The sequence below is a fragment of the Abramis brama genome (assembly GCF_963993115.1).
Source record: "Abramis brama genome assembly, chromosome: 16".
NCBI lineage: Eukaryota > Metazoa > Chordata > Actinopteri > Cypriniformes > Leuciscidae > Abramis > Abramis brama.
Window position 1 is genome coordinate 11,585,262 of NC_139978.1, and position 25,541 is coordinate 11,610,802.

Here is a 25,541-nt window from a genome sequence, read left to right on the forward strand (position 1 = left end):
TTCGCTATTTACATGGCGGAATTTGCAAGCGGAAAAACTGAACGCTTCTCTAGTGAGGAAACAGATCTGCTCTGCACACCTCGTTTTCAGACCAACAGCCCATGGGCGCAAATTCATTTGCTATTTATACAACGTGGCGCAGGACGTGAAAATGATAACTGCATCGGGCTGAAACTAGCAAAAAACACTTGCGCCTGGTGTTGCATTGTGCCCGGTGTATTATAGGGCCCCATATTTACTTTGCTCAAATATCCCTGCCCTTTATAAATAGGCCTACTGTTGCAGTTCTATGGTACAGCGATGGTATCAGATGGTGATACTGTGGTAATTTTATATATACCAAGGTACATGCGCAAAACAACAACAATAAAAGCACTATGGTACTTTTTGGTATTGTTTAAAACCATGGCATATGTAAAAAAAAACAAAATATCTACGTTTACACTTTATTTTAAGGTGTCTGTGTTACAGTGTAATTATGCATTTAAGTATTGTGTAATAATAATTAACTACATGTACTTACTATAGGGTTAGGGTTAGGATTGGGGTTTGGTTTGGTTTAGGGTTAGTTGCATGTAATTATGCATCATTTATAGTTATTACTACACTAACTACATGTAACAAGTGTAAAAAGGTAACTGTAAAATGAAGTGTTACCATATCTACTATAAATGACTAAAACTAAAACTGGAATAAAAATCAATTAAATAAATGACTAAATAGTAATATTTAAAAAAATGTATACAAGCGAATATTGAATCATTTTTGTACCTCTAGTACAGCCACCTGGTCTCCGTGCTGTGTGATAGTAATGCGGTAAGCATGTGCTGTATCCGGGCCGGGACGGACCTCACTCCCTCTGAGCTGAACCGTGTACTGAGGGGTCTCTTCTGACTCCTCATCTCGATACATCTTCAGAACCCCGTCCTCCACCCGACACCAGAGACTCTGCCACTGACAGTTCATCAGCACGTTCAGGAAGGCCGCTGAGGACAGTGGACAAAGAGTTAATACATGTTATCAGTGCCTGATAATAATTTGTGTTCATGGTATATTTGTGTGTAGATCATTACATTTCAAATTGTGACCTTGGTTGCCTGGTGTTCTTAAAGTTGGCGTGTTTAATTTGACCAATGTTTAAAAACTATTGCTGAAAAGCAGAGACAACTATTGGTAAGCCACTCTCTTACAAAAAAGAGGGTTATTAGTGTGATATTTGTATACTTCTTTTAAACTTAAGAAATATGATAGCATACATTCAGTCTACTTTTTATGTAACAAACAAGTACACAGAAAAGTCTTAATGTATTTGGCCTATACTTGTTCTTATGATATACTTGATCTTTTGATTGAGATATACTTATGAAAAGTATAATTATTTTAAAGTGCCCCTATTATGGATTTTTGAAAATGACCTTTCATGTAGTGTGTAACTGTTACGTATTGGTTGAAGCAGAGGAGGAAGCAGGATCCACATGCAGTAGTCTTTTATTAAATAAACTCAAAACTTCACATATACAAGCACAAACTCAGGACTGAGACTCAGGGAACAGAACAACCAACATGGTGCAACCATATACAAGAACTGACCAAGACTGAACTAAACACAGGGCTTAAATACACAGACAGACAAGCTAAACAAGATAACAAGGGGGCGTGGCTAAACAGAAACACCTGGGAAGACTAATCAACATAACGGGAGACAGCTAAACATAAAGACAGGGGAACACATGACAGACAATAACAAAACACAACCCACACCGTGACATAGCCCCCCCTCTATGGGCGGCTCCCGACGCCCATCAAAGCAAAAAACAATAGTTCAGGAGGGTGGTGGAGCGGAGGCGGACCTGGGGGCGGGATGGAGGGCCAGGCCCGTGGGGCGGCAGAGGACCTGGAGACTGCGGCAGGATGGAAGACCATGGCAGATCAGGCTGTGCAGGCGACCAGGGCGGATCAGGCTGTGCAGGCGACCAGGGCGGATCAGGCTGTGCAGGCGACCAGGGAGGAGCAGGCTGTGCAGGCGACCAGGGCGGAGCAGGCTGTGCAGGCGGCCAGGGCGGACCAGGCTTTGCAGGCGGCCAGGGCGGAGCAGGCAGTGAAGGAGACGACCCTTCGGGCGGCCAGGGCGGAGACGACCCTTCGGGCGGCCATGGCGGAGCTGGCTGAAGAGGCGACCATGGCGGCATGGCCTCCACGGTCCAATCGCGGGACCTACTGCCCCCCCCCCCCAAATTTTCTTGGGGACAGCTACGGAGACATAGGCTGGAGCAGGCACCGGCTCAGGAACAGACACCGGCTCAAGAACAAGCACGTCGGCGGCCATCTCTGGTGAAGGCTGAGGTTCTGGCATGCCGGCGGCTACCTCTGGTGAGGGCTGAGGTTCTGGGATGGAGACAGGCTCAGGACTGGGCAGAACCAGCGGCGGAAAAGTCTCTGTGCTGGACGGGACCAGCGGCGAAGGAAGCTCTGGGCTGGATAGGACCAGCGGCGAAGGAAGCTCTGGACTGGACGAGACCAGCGGCGAAGGAAGCTCTGGACTGGACGGAACCAGCGGCGAAGGAGACTCTGGGCTGGACGGGACCAGCGGCGACGGAGGCTCTGGGCTGGACGGGACCAGCGGCGAAGGAGGGTCTGGGCTGGATGGGACCAGCGGCGAAGGAGGCTCTGGGCTGGACAAGACCAGCGGCGAAGAGGGCTTTGAGCTGGGCAGGACCAGCGGCGAAGAGGGCTTTGAGCTGGGCAGGACCAGCGCCGAAGAGGGCTTTGAGCTGGGCAGGACCAGCGGCGAAGAGGGCTTTGAGCTGGGTAGGACCAGCGCCGAAGAGGGCTTTGAGCTGGGCATGACGCTCTCAGTTTCAGGCTCGGTTTCAGGTAATACTGTGAGCTTGCGTGGCTCCTCATTCGTAAAGCCCACAGTAACTGACGAACCACTCCAAAGAAGGGCAAAGTTAATAAATCCTGCTAGCGAGGCTCGAGGACTATCACTAACCAGTTTTGACTGGTAATATTTATTGAGCCCATAACAATAAAAATCAATGAGGGCATAATCTGGAAAGTCAATGAGTTGTGAAAGGTCTAGAAAATCTCGGGAGTGGTCGGTTACCTTGACGGAGTCGAATGAGGCGTACTGCTGGATCCATTGTGGGGTCAGTTCTTCTGTTACGTATTGGTTGAAGCAGAGGAGGAAGCAGGATCCACGTGCAGTAGTCTTTTATTAAATAAACTCAAAACTTCACATATACAAGCACAAACTCAGGACTGAACTAAACACAGGGCTTAAATACACAGACAGAGAAGCTAAACAAGATAACAAGGGGGCGTGGCTAAACAGAAACACCTGGGAAGACTAATCAACATAACGGGAGACAGCTAAACATAAAGACAGGGGAACACATGACAGACAATAACAAAACACAACCCACACCGTGACAGTAACCTAGTTCTAAGTGAATGAAAACATACTGCAAAGTTTTAAATCTGAAAGTGCACTGTATATAAAGTTATTGTCTTTCAAAAGTAAGAGTCGACACTGAGTCAATGAAATGAATCGGTTTTCAAACGAGTCATAAGCCGTTTCGTTGTGATGTCAAGACGAAACATTAGCATATTGCCCGCCCACTTATTGCGCGTTATTATTATTTTTTTACCTTATTGGAATCGAAACTTTGAATCAATAATAATTGTTTAAGCCTCCTGACTAGCACAACACATTGGCTCAACCAGTGATGTATGTTTGGGGTGGTTCTGTCTGTTTCCCAACCAATTGCAGATGGGGGGAGTGATCAGAAGAACATGCTTGAAAACAATTAAATTTTTTTTGTCATTCTGTTTGCTAGGGGTGCAGAAATTACACACTATGGCATAAAATAAACGTCTGAGTCTATAATGAAAGTATGCTTGTACAAACACAAATAAACAAATAAACCTGTATGAAAGTTTCCCTTTCAAGTTGTTTGTGGAGACACGTGAAGTAGACATCTACACGTCTCTAATCAGTGAGCGCACGTTTCCAATAACAAAACATTAAAACATTACTCAGCGAGTGGTGAGTCGTAGCCACTTCTAAGTTTCAACTAAACTTTTGATCTTCCCCAAAATTGAATTAGCTCATTTCTTTTATAAAATAAATAGCTTTTCCTGTTTCCTTCATAAACAAATACACGCTCTGCTTACATAAATGCTGAGCCACTATCAGAAAGTTCACCCAAATATTTAAAACACTGCTGAGTTCACTGCTGTGGTTGTCACCCCAATGTCAAAGGTGACAATAAAATCTCACAGGAATCCATCCACAGACAATGACACAGTGTGGAAAACACCCAGCCTGTGTCCTGTACGGCATGCAGTGAATTTAGCCCCTAATGAATAACACCAAAACGAGTGAACAATGGCACAGTTGTGCTAATAGAAGGGCTAGCTCAGATGCAACGTATGCAGACCTTCTCCACATAATGGGTATAAAGCATATGTTTTTTGGTAGGCTTCTTTAATTAGAAACAGCATTAGGTTACAGAATGACAACAAAGAACTGTGGGAAATGCAGACATCAAACAATGAAATCAAAACTGACCCTATTTACATTCTTACACGATACAATTTTTACATCATAACAGTTTCGTTTTCAAAAACTTGCACAAGTTTGCGTTCTCAGGCCACCAAAACGCCATTGTCGTGTAAGTGAACGGCCATAACGCATTTAAGGTTTTCTGTTTTCAATTGAAAACGATGTTGTGTAAACGGCCCTTAAATGAATAACTAATGATTATTACAATGAATCAACGCTGAACTTACCGGTACTTAAACTGGATAATGAATTTCTTCTAGAGCTGCTGTACAACCAAAACAATCTTTGTTGCATTAATTTCATGTTATCATTGTAAAGCTTTGCAACAATCTGTATTGTAAAAAGAGCTATATTAATAAAGGTGACTTGACTTGACTTAAAATTTTATCTTGATTTTATGGTGAATGATTCATCAGTGCACTTTATTCAATTTTACATCAAAATGTAATAACACATCACAACCTTGGTAGGCTGGCATGCATAAAGTCGTGATGTAACGGAAGTAGCGAAGCTATTTTCTTCCGCAATGCGAAGTAAATCCAAATGAAACGGTTGTTGAATGGATGGGTAATAACTTGACCCCCCTCTGAAACAACTTTACTTTATGGCTGACATCCCCAAGACATATTTACCAAGACAGTCCACTCATATTACTATAAATTGGAAAAATTGCAACATGCAATGTGGTGGAATAAGTCTTGCCTTCAAAATATAACAGTCAATTGCCAATTGGTAAATGTCACTGCATCACAGCAGCGGCCGTTAGAAGCTCCGGTTACCACAGAAGTCAATATCCTGAGACAACCGCATTGGCTGAAATAACCTGAAATGTGCACTTTTTTAATGCTATTTGAGCATAAGAAACAATATATATATTAGACAGTTAATGTCATATTTCATTTCTGATTTGAAATATGATATATGTTAGTTCAGCAAGCTGTTTTTGAGATCTCAGTATTTCTCCATTTAAGCAGGTAGGAGTTGGTTTTGAACGGCCGGAAAAGCTGCCCGGAAGTGTTGCAAATATGATCGCCAAGTGATGTTCTTTGATAGGGACTTTCAAGGGCTGAGAGTGGGTACTTCTTTTGAATTAGTAATTACTTCTCGGCCATTAAAAAAAAAAAAGTTCTATATCCACTCAAAAAGACTGAAACAAATCATTTCAAATAATAAGTTATGCTACAATCCTTATCAGCCAGTTTGACTCAATGAGCTGTCAATTATCCTTCATGTTTTATTTTCAGACGTCAGAAGAACGTAACGCTTGGAATTTTAATGTGATATGGTATCACAAGAATATCTGTGGCAAGAGCTCTTTTCAGTCTGTTGCATTCTTTTCCTCGTGATTCTTTTCTTTTTTTTTTTGCATTCCACTGAAAAAAGACAACATATACTGCACATTTGTGGTCTGCTCTCCTGGTTTACTGTACGAAATATCCCATGTACAAATGATTTACTCGAATGCACTAACAATCTCTCGTTTTCTCCCCAAATCCTCACGTCTCTTTCCAGGTTTGTTTTCACATGAATGATTTGAAATATAATTGTCACCCCTTTTCACTTCTAATCCCTATTAGCAGTGTGTAATGGAACGCTTCTAAAGCAGGAAAACAGAATATTTTTTATCTGTCAAAATGACAGAAAGCACTTTGAAATATTATCACTCAATGCTAAAGTTAATGAACATTTTTGATTAAAGGCAACATATGTTACATAATATAGACAAATATTACTTATATTTAACCCGTCCGTAATATTGCTGCAGAAAGAATCAAGCTTTTAGGGATATTCATGGTCTGTTGTAGTAATTTGTTCATTATTTTACACTTTCAATTTTCCTTTTAATGTTCGATGGTTGAAGGGTGAGTACAATAATGACACTTCATTCTTCTCAGTTTTAAACAAAAAAGCTTATTATTGCATTCAAAGAGCGAGCCTTTCACTGATTGCTTACAGTTTAACGGAAGTTACTCCCATAATTCGCATAGGAAAAAGGAAAAAGGAAAAAGGGCATAGGAAAAAGGTGGATAGTATGTATCATGAATGCAATCCGGACTTACTACATCCGTCATGTTGTCATTGTCATTTGGCACTGCTGTTCACAAATCTAATTCCCGTAGCTTCATGGGATATTAAAGTGTACCATTAAAGAACCAGAAGTAGTAGGTCATCCGGGTACTTTTCGCCTACTGTTTTTATGAATACTCTGAATTCAAACATATTTCTCATCTCACATACTGTTTTTAACCAACTATATATTAGGGAAGTGTGTGATTTCGGATGCAGAGAAGCTCTCTCATTTTTAAAGGAGAACTTGGTAACTTTTTTAACTTAATAAAACTGTCTAGAAATCATTTGTATGGTTAAACAACCTGTTCTGGTGATATTGGTGACTTTCCCCGCTCCCCCCAGCGTTCCCAGGCGGAAAACCAACCTTGCAACTTGGGCACTACCGTCCCGGCAAGATAGAAATTGGAAGTCTCGTGAGAAGCGAGAACTAGAACGAGAACGAGCGCGAAACACAAATTGCTTTACGGCAATTCGACATAAACACCCACGCATGTATGATGTATTACCAGATTACCCACCTCGGTAGACATAGCTCCACACGATACAGTTGGCTTGCTCCGATCAAAACAAACGCACATGAGCAGCGGTAGAGTGGGGGAGGAGGCCGCCGCAAGTGAGTTTTTTACGACTGTGTTGTGAAATATACGCCCCCCCACAGCTGTAGGGGGAGCTCGTGGGGAAAACATGCGACAACAAAAGGGAAAATCAGCGAAGAAGTGACTAGAGTTCGCTAGAGTTACCGAGTTCTCCTTTAAACCCTTCTCCTCCAAACACTTGGTTCCATTATGGTACGAAACACCCCCTTTTCATCATCCAACTAACTCCTGTGTGTGTCCAAACGCAAGTGTGTCTGCTCACCTCTGTCTTTGTCTTTAATCTCCACATTGCTAATTGCAGACGGAAGACTTGAGATTTTCTCTTCATCCGAGTCTGTATGGAGGACAGTACTTGACTACAGCGAGAAAGAGAGATTGTAAGAACTCGCTAATTGACATAAGCAAGTACAACATATTCTCCAACACAGGTAAGTCAGTCCTTTATCTACAAATTGGCTTAAGATGGAACACAAGACTTTGCTAATCAGTTTAGTTCATGGCTCAAGCCAGCAGAACATTCATGAAAGAGACTCTGGAATGGACGTAAGGGAAAGGTCTCCAGATGAATAACCACCAAGCTAATTCAGTAACATCTCTTTCAGAGAAATGAAGTTATGCTGTTACTCTCTTGCTGTGTCCATCACATTGATAATGTTGTTAACATAGAGAGCAGGAACTGGCATGGTGTCAGTGAGTATGTGTGATTTACCCTGCAAGAGTCCAGCCTCTCGCTCCTCAGGATGGATGAGGAGCTTTGGGATTCAGGCTCGTAATAAGAGGAGCCGCTCACTTCTTCTATAATCTACAAATGAGGCAAACAGAAAACAAGTTAGTTAAAGTTACAGTTTAAAGTTGGCATAAAATGAAAACTCACCCTATGTATTTTCAAAATGCATCTTATAGATCTTATTGTGAACAATTCATCCGTTTAATTTTTCATCATGTTTATTTTTTTTTTTAACTTTTGACCTCGTAATGTTTAATCAAATCATCATAACTGGACCTTCCAATGAAATGACAGACATCACTCTGGTGATGTATGCAGGGTCTGCAATCACTTCGTTTGCTTAAACCCTGCCCTCATATTCATCTGCCTTCACTTTTGAGTGCAACGGCCATAACGCCCTACATTTGGTCTTTGGATGTACACTCACCGGCCACTTTATTAGGTATACCTTGCTAGTACCGGGTTGGACCCCTTTTGCCTTCAGAACTGCATTAATTTTTCGTGGCATAGATTCAACAAGGTGCTGGAAATATTCCTCAGAGATTTTGGTCCATATTGGCATGACAGCATCACACAGTTGCAGTGTCTCAAATGAATCTCCAATTTCTGGTGAATCTCCCGTTACACCACATACCAAAGGTGCTCTATTGGATTAAGATCTGGTGACTGTGGAGGCCATTTAAGTATAGTGAATAATAATAATTTGTTACATTTATTTAGCGCTTTTCTCTGCACTCAAAGCACTTTACATGGAAGGGAGGAATCTCCTCAACCACCATCAATGTGCAGCATACACCTGGATGATGCGATGGCAGCCATAGTGCACCAGAACTTCCACCACACACCAGCTTATTGGTGGAGAGGAGACAAAGTGAACTCATTGTCATGTTCAAGAAACTAGTTTAAGATGATTTGAGCTTTGTGACATGTCAGGTTATACTGCAGGAAGCAGCTTTTAGAAGATAGGTACACTGTGGTTATCAAGGGATGGACATGGTCAGCAACAATCCTAAGGTAGGCTGTTGCATTTAAAATTGGTACTAAAGGGGCCCAAAGTTTTCCAAGGAAATATCCCCCACACCATTACACCACCAGCCTAAACCATTAATACAAGGCAGAATTAGTCCATGCTTTCATGTTGTTTAGGCCAGATCAGATCAGACCAGGTGACGTTTTTCCAATCTTTTATTGTCCAATTTTGGTGAGCCTGTGCAAATTGTAGCCACGGTTTCCTGTTCTTAGCTGACAGGAGTGGCACCCAGTGTGTGTCTTCTGCTGCTGTAGCCAATCTGCTTCAAGATTCGACATGTTGTGTGTTCAGAGATGCTCTTCTGCAGACCTCAGTTGTAACGAGTGGCTATTTGAGTTACTGTTGCCTTTCTATCAGCTCGGACCAGTCTGGCCATTCTCCTCGGAACTCTGGCATCAACAAGGCCTTTTCACACACAGAACTGCCACCTACTGGTAGAGATATTTTATCTTTTCGGGCCATTCTCTGTAAACCCTAGAGATGGTTGTTTGTGAAAATCCCAGTAGATCAGCAGTTTCTGAAATACTCAGACCAGCCCATCTGCCACAAACAACCATGCCACATTCAAAGTCACTTAAATCACCTTTCTTCCCCATTCTGATGCTCAGTTTTGAACTTCATCAGATCATCTTGACCATGTCTACATACCTAAATGCACTGAGTTGCTGCCATGTGATTAGCTGATTAGATATTTGCATAAAGTGTACCAAATAAAATGTCCGGTGAGTGTACGTCACAATATGGAGGAAAAGATCTGTCGCTACTTCTGTTTCATAGCAACTTTAAGTTTAATGAGAATGTAAGTCTAAGTTTAGACTTGGTCAGACCTTCCTCCACTCTTCGGCCTGCGTGCTGCTCTGGAAGCCCAAGATGACTGTGTCGGTACCGGCCACCACCTTCAGCTCGTGCTGCATCTTCTTGCTGTGTTTAGATTTGTAGACCGCGTAGCAACCCGTGAGGTTTACCTCCAGCAGAGGGTGTAAGTCTTTAGCACACTTAAAACACTGCCAGGGAAAAATGTATGTATTGAACAGTTACTAACAACATTCAGTTCTTTGTAAAGATGTAAAAAAATAATGCAGTGTTTTAAGACACTTAACTGCATGTTATTTACAATTAAATGAGAATGTATTGTAGTTGCAATTAGTAGCAATTGTAAATGAAAATTAGTTGAACTCTAAGAGGCTTATTTGACCCACTTAACTAAGATTTACATAATGTACTTATGCTTAAAGTTAGCTTTAATGTTAAACTACAAATACGCACCACACTTCAGAATATCTGACAGATGGATTCGACTAACTCTGGTTAGGTTAGTAACTTTTTCCGGTCAGAATCCGAAGTGCAGATCCGTGAACACTCTAATGGCTAATATTGCCCACAACACATTGCGCGTTGGACGAGGATTCGAGAACTACAAACACGAGTAAAAAGTGTTAAAAAACGACATACATGGAGGATGTGCGAGTCCGGCAGTTATGTAGAGAGGTTTACATAAAGGGGTTTGAGTGATTAATTATCAGTATCTAACCTGACGTAAAATGTATTTATTCAATGTTGTCCACATTATATTTCATCTGCAGCAGCATTGTGAACTTTTGTAAAGATATGTTTAGCCATTAACATTTAAATGCATCATTATATTCAAATTGCAAACACATGAAGAGAGTCTCCGCATGAAAGACCCACAACGTGCTACAACATTTCTCTCCGAAACGGTAGGAAATTAAATTAGATTAAATGGAGGATTTTAACTGTGACAAGATGATTGACAGGGCAGTTTATGGTGACAGGATGCACGCGACAGAGCTGTCCGTTAAAGATGACGAAGTAGTATGTCCCAAAGCTTGCCTACTCTTTTGCTACACACTCAAAAGTTACTTTTTTTTCACAAAAATATTACATACTTTTAGGGCATAGAATAAGTAGGCGAATTGGGACGCAGCATATAACTTATGAAGATGGAGTCTTCATTAGTTAAATTCTGCATCCCAATTCGCCTACTTATACTCCGTTCTCAGAGCCGGTGTTCTCAGCACTGTCAAAATAAAAGTTCCACTTTCAACACATCAGCCAAACAGATAAACTTATCGGTCGATGCCAATACTTAAAAAATGCCAAATATCGGCAAATATATCAGCCATGGCGATATATCGGTCGACCACTAGTCATTTGTGGGTGGGACATGTCGATATTGTCCCCACCACTTTTCGAAACATCAGTTGACTAGCAGAATATTCATTTAATTCGTTAAATAAGTGGCTATATGGTCCTGGAATGTGTTGTTTTTTAAATCATGCTGAGTGTTCGTTGTGTACGTTGTCGTTGTTATCAGACTCTCTATTCGTTCAGGTGAAATCACAAAAAAAATGCACACAAACATGTCACTGCTCTTGATATACAATCACTGATGAACATCTTTGGTTTTAATGAGAAGGAGAAAAAAACCTTTACGAGGGCGGATTAGAACCTAGAACCTAGAACCTCTGATATGCTTAACAAAAGTTCTACCACCAGACCATGAGGGAAAACAAGAAGTTAAAGTGTATTTATGTATTTATTCAAACTCGGGACTAATTGCATTGTTTTAGCAACCCAAACACCTTATATTAAAATAAGGTTTAATAAGCATTTATCAACAGTGATACTGTATGATAATTTCATTAATTTTGACCGCAAAATCTATTCTGTATTTTTACAGTTTTTGCTTGCAATTTTGTGAAATGGCTGTAATTTAACTGAATCCATTTGGAAACTTTGCTGCCAGACTTTTTACAGTTTTTATTTTTTACAGTGTGGATTAAAACTATGGATTTCTTGATTTTAATCGATTCTCATTTTGAAGAACCGATAACGATTCTTAAATCAAAATAATCAATCTAATCAATCAATCTGAACAAAGCTTTGTAGCGTACATCCTATCCAATAAATCGCAAAAAGCTTTATGCTTTGTTACATCTGATATGAAACAAAGTCACAGCTTTCAAATTCTGTCAATTTTATTAATACATTCAAACAATAAATACCGTTTTTAATGTGGCGCGACAGATCACTCTAGCGCCTCAGTTCAAGTGAAGCGGCAGTGCGAAGCTCACGTGAGCTTCACCATCTCTTTCACATTACTACTAGTTACAGCATGAAATAAACAAGAATGAACATCAGAAGGTATGTTGAAAGATACAGTACAACTTACCAAAATCCGTATATAGTCACATGTAATTGCTCAATCAGTGTTTTAACCGGCGAAAGACGTCAATAATTGCTTACGGCTTGAAAAATATTTACCTCAGAAAAGCCATTTAAAACTCATTAGTCAGCTAAAAAATGTACTCTATATGAACTATATTGCATGTTCATTGTATTTTTACTAAACCTGTTCTTCAATATCTAATGTATTTTTTAATAAATCCATCATGTTTTTATGACAGCCACCATTTAAATGTTTATATTAAAAAATATATATAATAAGTACAAAATTATAAAACATAATTAAGTCATTAAAAATGTACTATTACAATGTTATTATTATACAAATTTCCTTATGTGCAATTAGCACATTAATTAGTATGTAGCCTAAAATCAGTTAATTTTAACCTTGAGAGATCAGATGCTTGGGTTAACAAAATAGCAAAGCAGTTTGGAATAGAGGCATATTTTTTAATATATGAAACCTGACTGAGGCTCTTACCAGTAGTGAATCGTGCTTAATAATGAAGAGCTGGCGGGTCCACTGACCCAACCACTTCTTCCTCCAAAGGTATCCGCAAATGCGTGACTCTGGCACGGGTCTTAAGCAGGGTTGAGAGGAGCTCCACTGGATGTAGTGAGCTCTGTCCTTCACAAACTCGTCCTCCTCTTCACCGTACGACTCGTAGTGACTGCTGTCTGAGTCCACTTTATCTGAGGCAAAGAAGTGGATTTTAGCATTACAATGTTTTTAATCTCATACGTGTCAGTTGTTTTATTAAACTGTTGTCTCTTGTACCATGTAAGAAAGTAAGTCATGCAGGTTTGGAATGACATGAAGGTAAGTAAATGACAACTATCACTTTAAAAATGAACCGCTATAGCAGCTGCTTTAAATTTGTGATATTCATTGTAATATTCAGCTATTTGTCTTATAGTGGTCGGCTGCCACACTGACCTATAGTCTGACTGGCTGGGACAAACGGTTCTGCCTCCTCGTAACAGTCATCCTCCTCTAAACACGGGGGGTGTTGGGGGACAGCAGAACTCATAGACTGAAGAAACACACACAAAGAAAAGCACATAAGATATTTTCAATGTTCAACAACTCGTTAAATATCAGCCAGTCACATGGCAGCTCAATGCATTTAGGCATGTAGACATGGTCAGGACGATCTCCTGAAGTTCAAAATGAGCATCCGAATGGGGAATAAATGTAATTTAAGTGACTTTGATTGTAGCATGCATGGTTGTTGGTGCCAGATGGGCTGGTCTGAATATTTACCAGTAGACTGGTAGGGTTAGGGTTTGAATAAGTTGTCAAGTTTCAAATTTATTTATAGTCAGTTCAATGACTGTTCCCTAACAGTCCATTAAAATAAAGTGTTAGCAGATATTAAGCAAACAGTCTACTAATACTCTAATGAGAGTCAGTTGACATACTGTAGGTGCACCGTTACTTAAAGTCAACAGAATGTTCAAAAGGGACCATCAAAATAAAGTGTTACTAACTATACATTATATATATAAAGACTTCAGATGCAAAAGCCTCTAAGTGCCATCTGAAATTTTCTTCTAGAATGATAATTTTTATTAAGCTTGTATGTGTCAGGTTTGTGCAGGTTGCTGAAGACGAGGGAACAGAATTTCAATGCAGCTGGTTTATTCACAAACTCAGGTTACAGGAAAATACAGGAACTCAGGAAAATACAGGAACTCAGGAAAATACAGGAACTCAGGAAAATACAGGAACTCAGGAAAATACAGGAACTCAGGAAAATACAGGAACTCAGGAAAATACAGGAACTCAGGAAAATACAGGAACTCAGGAAAATACAGGAACACAACCATACAAAGACAAGAACCGACAAACACTGAGGGAAAACACATGGCTTAAATACACTGGGGCTAACAGGATAATTAACAAGCTGATTGACAGGACACAGGTGAAAGACATGACTAATTAGAACATAGGAGAAACTAATTAACAGGACTAAACCAAAAGCACAAAAGACAGGGGAAAACTGGATAACATAACTAAACCAAAACACAGAAACGTGACAGTATGTTTATGTTCAGTTATTTCACTTTAATGGCCTATTAATTGCCATTAAAGTGAAATTAATGAACTTAAACATACGAGCTTGAAAAAAATGCTCATTTTAGAAGAAAATTTACCACTTAGAGGTTTTTGCATCTGAAGTCTTCATATATATATATATATATATATATATATATATATATATATATATATATATATATAGCGGCAAAGCCACAGTGAAGACCACACAACCAAAATCTGGACCCTGATCAATCACAACTCACATGAGCTGCTCACGGCAACCACAAAGCTATAAATGACAACAACACAGCTGGCCAGAGTGATCACCTGAATGTGCACATGAGAGGCACTGTATCTGAGGTTTACAGAAAGGAAAACAAAATTGAGCTGAAACATATGGAGCTTAAATCCCAGAATTTAAGTACAGCTCTGCATTTAAAAGAAGAGAAAGAGAGAGACTACGCTTTTAGTTGTACTAAGGGTCAGTCAGTCCACAGTTTTTATGAGAGCATGGTGCAGACTGTTCAAGAGGAGCACAGCTGAAGGACAATGGCTGTGGTCTGCAGTGGGGTCAGTAATTTGTAGTCGGACATTGAGGGCAAATCAGTGGCACTGAAACAAAGCCTTCTGGGAGTTGAAAACAAAAAGGCAAAAGTAGACAGAATTTTTAAGGTCTTAAGTCCTCTACTTTTTAAGTTGACTTAATTCCCATGTGCCCCAACTTTATATTTTTCAAGATTCAATAAGAGTTTTCCTTAGGACAAGCATTGCTAAAACCTCCAAAACTAAAGAAAATAACAAAAAAGAAAAGTGAAGTGTACTTACAATATAAGCATTTTTAAAACACAATTTTAAAATTGCTTGTAACGCTTGTAACCTGCAGAAAATTAACATCAACAAAAGACTAAAACGGACTGACTTGAAGTAAGTGGGTTAATTTACTTTTTTATATCTCATCTTCATTTTTGTGTCTCTATGTTGGAATGTGGATGTGTGACTCAAGAATTTCAGAATGTTAATTACAAGCGTTTCTTCTGTTTTATCTCTTGCATATTTTCATTCTTTCTGTTTACCCCCTCACGCTCTTGGGGGAGGCGTGGTGGAGTTTGAGAGCACAGCGTGTACAGCTCTGGGGATCAGATACATATCTGTGAATGAAAGATGAAAGGGGTTTTTGTGTGTTCACGTGTATGTGAGAGAACAGGAGATAGAGGCCCAGAAAGAAATATAGATGTTAAATTGGAAAACAAGTAAGAACTTAAGTGCCAAAAGCTAATGGATCAAAAACGATAAGAACCAAGTATGTAGCTAATTTTGACTTTAAAGAGTGAGTAAACAACTATTCCCTGAAAATCCATCATTGTAGATTGTGTGCAAAATGTGTACAGTACGTTTGGAGTAGTAGAAAAAACAACAACAAAAAAACATTGTGGCACTTTTATGATGAGTAGCGGAAGCAGAAGGGGTCCTGAATGCTCACTAAGCCTGTAAACATTTACTGCACATTCCATGTTTACCTCCTTTAATTTGAACAACTCTAAAGAACTTAATTAAATGGAAAGAGCTTCTACTGTTATCACACAAGCAAACACACATTGAAACGTGCAGGTAATTTTAACCCTTTCAAATTGAGCTTATGTTACGTCATGAAGCACAAGAGAAACCAATCTAAGCCTGTAAAACACCTCACCTCTTACTAACCCACATAGGCACACATCAACTCATCTTACATAAGGATTACTGAAAGAATGACACACAACTAACACATGACCCGTACCTCGGAGGCCCTCTAAAGAGTGCTAAGAAAGACCTATTAACTTATGTTGTAGTCAATGTATGCTTTTCCCTGTGAGCTTTTTTGTTTTTCTATGCATTCCCCCCCCCCCCCAGTTGGATACGTAGTTGTACTTGTACATTTAGATTAATGATGAAGTTAATCTTTTATAACACTGTAATAATTTAATAACACTGTTAAATGTAATCTTTAGCATATTTCTAAATGCATATTCATTTTTCATACTGTACATTACACTATTGTCAAAATTATGTTCAGTTTGAGTTTGTTTTCTCTTTTCTTTCTCCCTGCCTGTCAGTTTTGTTATTAGTCACTATGGTTACATTTGATTTGCCATTCTGTTCAGCTGTGCGTGATTAATTACCTTTATTTGTCTCTTGTATTTAAGCTTCATGTTTCAATTCTTAGTTGTCCTGTCTCGTCCAGTACCTTCATCTTTGTTACTCTATGTGGATTATTAATTAAAGACTTTTGACTTTCATCATCTTCGTCATGTATTCTATACAACCAAGTGGAGGTGCCAATATTTATAAAAATCTGTGTTTTCAAGACAAACATTGTGTTACTACAGAAAACACTATTATGTTCCAAAACACTGTGTACAAGTAAAGATACACAATGTATCCTTTCATTTAAGCCCAAAATGAAAGGATTGTTGCTTTTGAAATCTAATCATTTTAGCTCATTTTTATAAATGGTGCCAATAATTTTGGTATTAAGAAAATAGGGTAAGGAAAAGTAAATATGATCACAGTAGATTTTATGCTAACTTCAAGAGCTACTCCGTAAACAATTAACAAATAAGGATAAATCAAGACTTTGATTTTTTTTCCCTGGTCATTATCAGTACATACTCTAAGCCCCCTCACACGCCCAGTGGCCGTAACATTGAAATCATCCATAGATGCCCAGTCTGTGGGCTCAATGTTCACATGCTAACAGGACTGAGACCATCTGGTTGGCATGGAAACCCAAAGGTTTTGGCGCACACTTGGCTGGTGACCTCATCACTCCCACACCTCCCAGGAGATCCTCCTTGCACCATCCGACTTCCTTCCCCTCTGAGCGGTTGTCCTATCAGTCCATCTCTCTATCACTCCATCATTGTCCTCTATCACGTAGACAGCAATAATTATCCTCCCAAAGTCCACTTCCTCCCTTCTTCTTCCCTTCTAGCCAATCACATTGCAGAGTTGGGTCACCGAGATGGGCCTCTCATTTAAACATGGCATTTCCTGTTAAAGATACGGCCCGTCCCCCTCACTTCCTCCCCCTCAATCTTTTTCAAACAAGCTTTTGATTTTGCTCAGGGTTCTGGAATTAGGTGAACTTCCTATTGCACTTAATTGCCGTGATCTAGAAATGTCCACTCTGGGTTGTTAGAAGAAAACAGTAGAGAGAATAAAGTGATGTCATTAGAGGAACATTTCACCTAAAAATGAAAAATGCCATTATTTGCTCTCCCTCAAGACATTTCAAACCTTCCTGCTGTTATTTTGTCAGTGAAATAAAAACTTTGAATAAAGACTTTGGGTCCCAACTTTTTTGGAGTGTGTTGCAGCCATCAAAATCAAAATGTGCTTCTATTTACAAAATACACTTTAGTTGGTCAGTGAAAACTTTGAAAACCTTTTCTTTGTACTTTTGTCATTTAAAGAATTAACAAATCACAGATTCTTGATTTTATTGCATTTTACTGCATTATTTGGGTTTGTATTATGCACTGTGCACGTTTGTGATGACGTAAGATGACAACAAATGCACCAGGGAACAATCGCACTCGGATTCAGACTGTAGCAAATGTGCCAATGTGAAAGCCCCCTTAATTAAAACTAAATCCATATAATGATCCCATGATGGGAATCCATAAAATGTTCTATATATGAAGCGCCTTACAGTACTCTTTAAGTGTCTAACCCTAACACTACCTTTTAGGGACAGGGCCATGGACAGGTAATGTCCAAATAAGGGAGCATCCATTTGTTATTTTAATAAATATACACTGAATATGTAATGACTGCATAGTGTTTTATAATGTACAAAAATACACTGAGGACCAAATAGTATCTGTATAAATCAGGGTTATTATCTAAACTAAATCTAACTAAAACCATAAAAATTAATTGAAGCAAAATATGTTAAATGGAAAACAAATCGAGCACAGCGTCAGTTCAGACAGGCCACGTAGGCATAGGCTGCGATCAGCTGACGCGGCACCTTTTGGCTGTTTTGTGCACCTTTTGGCTGTTGTCTTCTTTGTTTCAGATTATCAAGGCTTCCAAGTCCTAGAGTCACGGACATCATCGTGAGAGACACACCCTTCCTCATAGCAAGCTACAGCATAGACGTCCCGGACTTCACTGCTATATCTACATGTTAAACCACGGCTTAAAGACATTACTAAACTGTCTTAATCATCTGTATATTGCTCAAGCTGATGGTTCCACAGGGGGGTTAATGCTAAAGCTACGTATGTCATTAATTATGGAGCAAGAACCCCCATAAGGAACCATACCGCCAAAGATAAATTGTGTTCAATAAACTCAAGTAAACTTGCCAAAGTGGTCTCGTCTGAACTTATTTTTAATTCAGCTAGTTGTAAGGCAATATTTCTAAATAAATAAATAAATAAAATATAATTCATATTAACAACAACTATAATAGTATATCAATGATACACTGGTATAAATAACATCTAACACTACTTACATTTCTATAGGAATCTAAGCAATTGGGAATTTCAAGTGAGGGCAGAAGATTTCCGCACACAGATTTCACTGTTGGTCACACAAATGTTCTGCTTTGAACAAAAGAAAGCTGCTTGGGTTGAAAATTACTTGAGTGTGAGTTGTGCTTCATGCATCACTACACTATCAACAATAGACAACTGGACATTTGTTACTCTCACAAATGTCACAAAAATGTTGCTAATGTGGTACACCGTAAAGGTCCCATGGCATGAAAATGTCACTTTATGAGGTTTTTTAACATTAATATGAGTTCCCCTAGCCTGCCTATGGTCCCCCAGTGGCTAGAAATGGCGATAGGTGTAAATCAAGCCCTGGGTCTCCTGCTCCGCCTTTGAGAAAATGAAAGCTCAGATGGGCCAATCGGGAATCTTCTCTATTTGTCATCATACAGGGAAAGGTGACCTCCCCTTTCTCTGCTTTGCCCGCCCAGAGAATTTGGCCCGCCCATGAGAAAATGAGCTACAACAGTGCGAGCGCGATATTGTTTTTTCCTCGAGAGACATCATGGCTTGCAATGCAAACGACCAAAGCATAGCAGAAGCATGGCCAACAACGTAGGCTAGCGTTAGCTACATGATAATAACTGTAACAGCATACATAAACAAATCAACTAAAAGTACCGTATCCAGACACAATATTTGAAACCAACCATTCGGAGACGTCCTGGTGTAGCAGCTGAGATGCAACTTCTTCAGGTGCTTCTCCATCCGGATCAGATTCTTTGGGTCAAACTGGAAAGCTTGAACGACTGCGTGTCTATGAGCCATTGTGATACATCCACTGTAAACATTAGCGCATGGTGCCGTGGCTGCAAGCTGGTCAAGGCCACACCCCCACCCTCCACCTTGTCCCACCTCTCTCCTCCTCATTAGCATTTAAAGCTAAAGACACAGAAATGGCACATCCTAAGGAAAGCTCATTATGGGACTGGCTCGTAGTGGCTGTAATTCTGCATCAAGGCTGAATTTCGGGAAAGAGACTTCAGATACAGTATTAGGGGACCACTAAGGCCTATATAAAAGCTTCCAAAAAGCAGAATGTCATAGGACCTTTAACTGCTCTATCTTCTAAAGAGCCATGAGTGAGTTTTCATAGCGGTTCTTCTTCCAGCTCTGCTCTTCTCTTTTAGTACTTCCCGTCCCTGTTGTTTATATGTGATTGCCCACTTGAAAGACCTTGGTTACGAGGCAAGATTTGACCTCTGACCTCATGCCCTGCACAACCCTTGGGTGAGATGAAGGGGCAAGACCACAGTGAGGCTACGCTGAAGCTGGGAGATGCTCATCAGGTGGCCACAACACAAGCTTTGGTCCAACCCCGACGCTCTGGGCCTCGTAACCACTAGTGTGCAGCCTGCCCATCTGCCCTGTTATTATGGCCATAGAGCTAGTGTCTCTTAAAATACACATCACAGTGCAAGTACACACTGTAATGAGCCCTGGAGTATACATTACAACACCATCAAACACTAGTGTACTCTAAAATACACATCACGGCACATACACACACCATTATGTTTTTAGGGTATTCATTGCATTATACATCTATATCCCTTACATACTGTATGTCTATGTCAAACATATTGAGGCACACCACACATAACGGTTGGGAACATTACCCCGGGCCTTGTCACAGGAAGGGACCACTAAGGACCTCAAAAGTAGGGTACTTTTGGGCCAGGGGAAAAGCATTACAATTTAGTCCCAGGCCCCATTAATTTGACCATGCTCTAAAAATGCTTCAAAAGTGACAGTAAATACATTTATAATGTTACAAAAGATTTATATTTCAAATAAATTCTGTTCTTTTGAAAGTTCTATTCATCAAAAAATCCTGTAAAAAAAAAAAAAATCAACCATTTCCACAAAAATATCAATCAGCATATTTGTTTTCAACATCGATAATAATAAGAAATGTTTTTTGAGCAGCAAATCAATATATAAAAATTATTTCTGAAGTAATGGCTGATGAAAATTCAGCTTTGCCATCACAGGAATATATTTTAAATTGTAATTATTTAAAATTGTATTGTTTTTACTGTATCAAAAAATACAGCCTTGTTGAGTATAAGAGACTTCTCTTATACTATAAAAAATCTGATCCCAAACTTTTGAATTGTACATTTTCCCTTATTTATTTATATAGATATTATATATATATATATATATATATATATATATATATTGTCTATATATATATAGACAATACATATTGTCCCGTTTAAAAAAAGATTTAGTTGCTTTTTTCTAATTAAATATTATTTTATTATAATTTTAATCCAAATACATTTTTTCCTCATGAAAAGTTTTTTTAATGAAGAAATGACTGATACTTTTAAAATCAGTTTAAAATTATGCACATCATATCAGTAACCTAATAAAAGTTGATTTATTTTACATGTAGCGGGTCGCCTCGGGGGGGCTGATATGTTCAGATCACACGACCAGTCAAAGTCCAAGACCACTGTCATATTGGCTAAAGCAACAAACAAGAAATTACAGAGGGACCGTTAATTTCAAGTGGAAAAATTATCCATTGAGGTAAAAGCTGTAGATGCTGGTTGCGACAGTACTAATTAACTAAAGTCTGTTTTCTTAATTTTTTTAACTATGTATGAGGCTGCAATTTGTAATAAAGTTAAAATTAAATTAAATAAAGTTTGCACACAACACAATCCCCTACTCTTACAACAAATTAAAATTAATTTCACTCATAATTTGGAGGTGGATTCTGTCCTTGAAGCAAGTACTGCTATCGTTGTTTTTTTAACCATGAATCACTCAGGGGGAAGCACTGGAATGTTATTTTTGATTACATTTGTAACGGTCTCATTCTGTTTTGGTTTTGTTTTCATTCTGTTCCCTCTTACAGTTTGCCTGAGTTCTTTTTGCCTGTTAATTTCCCTAGTTACTTATTAGTTCCACATCTGTTTCTAATTCTGTTAATTACCTTTCCCTGTGTATTTAAACCCTTAGTTCTATCAGTTCCTTGTTCGGTATTGTTTGAGTTAACGTGGTTGTGTATTTCTGTGATATATCCTGAGTGTTAGTATTCTTTGGATCTCCTACGTTGTACGCTTACTACCAGTACATGACATCATCATAATGCATTTCTGGAAATCTCCACTGTGATTCAAATACCCCCACATACACATAAAACAGCTTTTAATGTCTGGCAGTGGGTGTCCATTTAGATAATGTTGGCATATGTCACAACGTTGATTTGCATGGTAAAACAACATATGAGAAAAAATATTTCTAAATTTGTAATAATATAAAGCTACCTCAGGCTGATAAAAGACAAGCATATGACTTGACACTAATAAAACTTTTGCTGTTGGACTATAACTCTTTCATTCACCAAGGCCAGTAGTTGGCTGCTTGTGAATGAGACTTCAAAGTTACGTTGAAACTACATTATCATAGATTCTATGAATCTATGATAGAATCTATGATAAATGAATAGTTCCAGTCCTGGATGCTGGTTGATCCATACAGTGTTTCATCAGTGTTATATTAAATGATAAAGTAATAGGTTAGACTCCTCCTCACCATCAAATGCTAGAATGAGATAGGCTAGTACAGCAAGTCTGTATGGCTACATCATAAATCTTTGTACCCTTATAGTGACGGTGGGAAAATACTATTAAAATGAATTTAGGAAATATGAAATATTAAAAATAGTTATATTAACTGACTTTTCCATCAATACAATACAGTGAATGACAACTGTCTGTGGTCTGCGGTTTACATTATGAACAATTTAGCATTATATGATTGATTTACAACAAAACATAATGCCACGATCCTCAATCACCAGACTGCACATTCTCCTCAATCATCCACAACTGCCATCAATCACCTTCATCAGCTCCGCACCATTTAAGCCTACTTCACACACTCATCAGCATCTGGCCTCATTACTCTACCCTGAACACGAACATGAACCCAACTACCAACCTGTGGATACTTACCTGTGTGATTCCAGTCTTCTGTCTTCCTCAGTCCTCAGTGATCATCTCATCTTCAATCCAGCCAGCCTTCAAGTCACCTGTCATCTCTGCCTGCAAACAAACATTACCCTGGCAGTATCTTCTCAACTATCTAATTTCCAGTTACTTACCTGTTTACATCCTGTGTGTGTCTCAATAAACTTAGTTTGAATCTTACCTTTGTCTGCATTCTTCTGTTCCATGACAGAAGACCAAACCTAAAATGGATTATGCAGCGCGATTTGGTGTTGTGGCTTGTGAAAGCCTGGACTTTGTTGTTTTTACGGAGTTGTTTTCTTGCCATCACCAGCCCCTTTGACCATGAGAACCTGAAGTCACTGTTCTGGATCGGGGTGAATTACCATCACCCTGTAGACCTCCTCTGGGACACCTCTGGGCTGAACCGGAGAGATTCTATTATCCACTGTCTGAAGAGTGTCTACCTCAGGTCAGAACACAACCGGACACAGAGCCCATTCCACCACCATCGACCCACGGAGGAAACGTGTGAGCCCCCCGCAGACGGAGAGCTACCACCCGCCACGACGCGTCAGTCAGTGCCCGAAGATAAGAGGTCAGCATGGACCCTGGTGGATTTTTCATCGCTGTTTCTAGACAGCACAGACACCTGCATGGACAATGTATTGTTACCTTCGACCCTGTCTAGCCTTCATCCGTCTCCTGCTCAGCCAGTCCTCCAGCCCCGCCTCTACTGGAGGTTGTCAGCCCTTTGCCATCTCCTGCAATGCCAAGCACTCTGGTTGAGCTTCGGGTCCTGAAACCACCATCAGCGCCTGAGCTGATAGATCCAGTGGCTCCACCTCCGGCCTCAGTCTCGGCCCGTCGACCTGTCGGCTCCACTTTGGCTCCTCCCACCTTCGGCTCCACCAGACACCCTAGGGCCTAGGCCTTTTGCCTCCCCCGGGTTCACCTCTGCCATAGACTTGCGGATCTTCCGCTATGCTCAGTTCCTCCACCCCTATGGCTGCAGCAGGCTTCTACTTCCCCTCAGGTACGCCTTGGTCCTTCATCACACTGGCATCGCCTCAGTCCTTGGGCAGTCTGGCTCCTCAGACGATTGTCGCCTAGGCCTCCTGTGCCAGTCTCCTTCTCCATCGGCTCTCCATCTGCGCCCTGGGATCCGCCTAGGGCTGTTGGCTCTGGGTCTGTGCCAGACAACTATCATCATTGCCGCCAGGGTCTCGTCGACAGACTGTCACCATTCCTCTGCCACCTGCGATCACCATCCCTTCGCCTACTCCTTTTAGCATCCATGCACCATATCCACAGCCTACTAAGCCTCCAGCTTTACCTCATCAAACTGTGAGGTCATGCCTTCTGGGAAAGGGGGAGTACTGTCACAATCCTCAGTAACAAGACAAGTCACTTCTGCACTAAATTTCCCATGATCCTTCCTGGCTCCCACCTGCACACTCTCCTTAATCATCCACACCTGCCATCAATCACCTTCATCAGCTCCACTCCATTTAAGCGTACTTCACACACTCATCGGCATATGGTCTCATCACTCTACCCTGAACACGAACCCAACTACCAACCTGTGGATACTTACCTGTGTGATTCCATCTAGAACTGTCCAGTCTTCTGTCCTCCTCAGTCTTCAGTGATCATCTCGTCTTCAATCCAGCCAGCATTCCAGTTACCTTACTGTGAGGTGTGTGTGTCTCAAAAACTCTGTTTGGATTTTACCATTGTCTGCATTCTTCTGTTCCATGACACAATGCTTTCATCTCTGATTTTAAATTATTATTAAATAATGAAATTGGACAAGTTCAGTACAGATTCATTTTCTGCAACAAAAAAAATTGGTGAATTTGAATGTGCTCAAAGGGTTGTGGGTGACTAGAGGGCGCATAGGATATGTGTGATGCATTCTTCAAAATAAGCCAAATGAAGGACGCGAAACGAAGGCTGCCTTCCAAGGATACTTCAAATTGAGATGTGCTTTGACGTCACTTGATGACTTGGCAGCCTTGAAATGCAGTCTGTCTAGGACATAGCCTTCCGAATGAGAAGCACCCATAGAGAATAACTAAACTGTTGAATAAAATGATGCTTTCATAATAACAAATTGTCCTTAATATTTAAGTGGTAACTGTTTAAAAAAAAAGAAAAAAAAAAGTTTTTATTTATTTTATTTAAGCTGAAAAAAAATTAAATGCAAATGTTAGATGAAACGCTTAAACTTAAAATAAATAAAATAAGAATAAATAAATTAAATATTAAAATTAAAATGTAGGGCTAGCTGTGGTTTCTATGTGACTGAGTAGGAGGAGCAGGCTGAAAAATAAATAAAGGCTAGTGCTGTGACTGGAGCAATTATTACATTGTGATGAAAGGTTAGAAAGACTTTTTTATTTGGAAAACTGACTATGAACAGATAAATGGTGCACGATAAGACTGAGGAAAGAGTAAGTAAACAGGGTCCATACCAACTCAAATAATATTTGCTCGTATGTAATATTGGCTTTCATACAAAACAAAAATCTTTCTTTGAGCAAGTACTTAAAGCTGTAACATTCTATTTAGAGCTCATACCATGTCAATAAATCTTTCAGTGTTATATCAAATCATGGAATCATGAGGGCTGGACTCACCCCTTGCTGCAGTCGCTCAGTAGAGGTGACTGAAATAGGTTCCTCTGTCAAATGAGCCTCAGCGGTGGTGCTTTCCCTGAGATCACTGGGGCCTCCAGAAGGACAGTTCATAATCATGTACTCTGCATCCTCTACTAAACATAAAACAT

At 39.8% G+C, this 25,541-nt stretch overlaps 1 protein-coding gene across 8 annotated transcripts in view; it reads right to left on the reverse strand.

Annotated features, from left to right (window-relative positions):
• The window catches only part of LOC311065956 (actin filament-associated protein 1-like 2), a 63,937-nt gene that overhangs the window by 16,154 nt on the left and 22,242 nt on the right, over positions 1 to 25,541 (reverse strand). For 6 of the 8 annotated variants that reach the window (XM_084086845.1, XM_084086847.1, XM_084086848.1 and 3 more), the window contains 7 exons: positions 25,393 to 25,526; positions 13,135 to 13,231; positions 12,679 to 12,890; positions 9,818 to 9,994; positions 7,943 to 8,035; positions 7,496 to 7,589; positions 772 to 986 (listed from right to left, as the gene is read on the reverse strand). In XM_084086845.1, the coding sequence (XP_083942971.1) occupies positions 772 to 986; positions 7,496 to 7,589; positions 7,943 to 8,035; positions 9,818 to 9,994; positions 12,679 to 12,890; positions 13,135 to 13,231; positions 25,393 to 25,526 (1,022 nt within the window). The remainder of the gene's footprint in view (positions 1 to 771; positions 987 to 7,495; positions 7,590 to 7,942; positions 8,036 to 9,817; positions 9,995 to 12,678; positions 12,891 to 13,134; positions 13,232 to 25,392; positions 25,527 to 25,541) is intronic. The other 2 variants (XM_084086846.1, XM_084086843.1) reach the window with 1 other exon arrangement.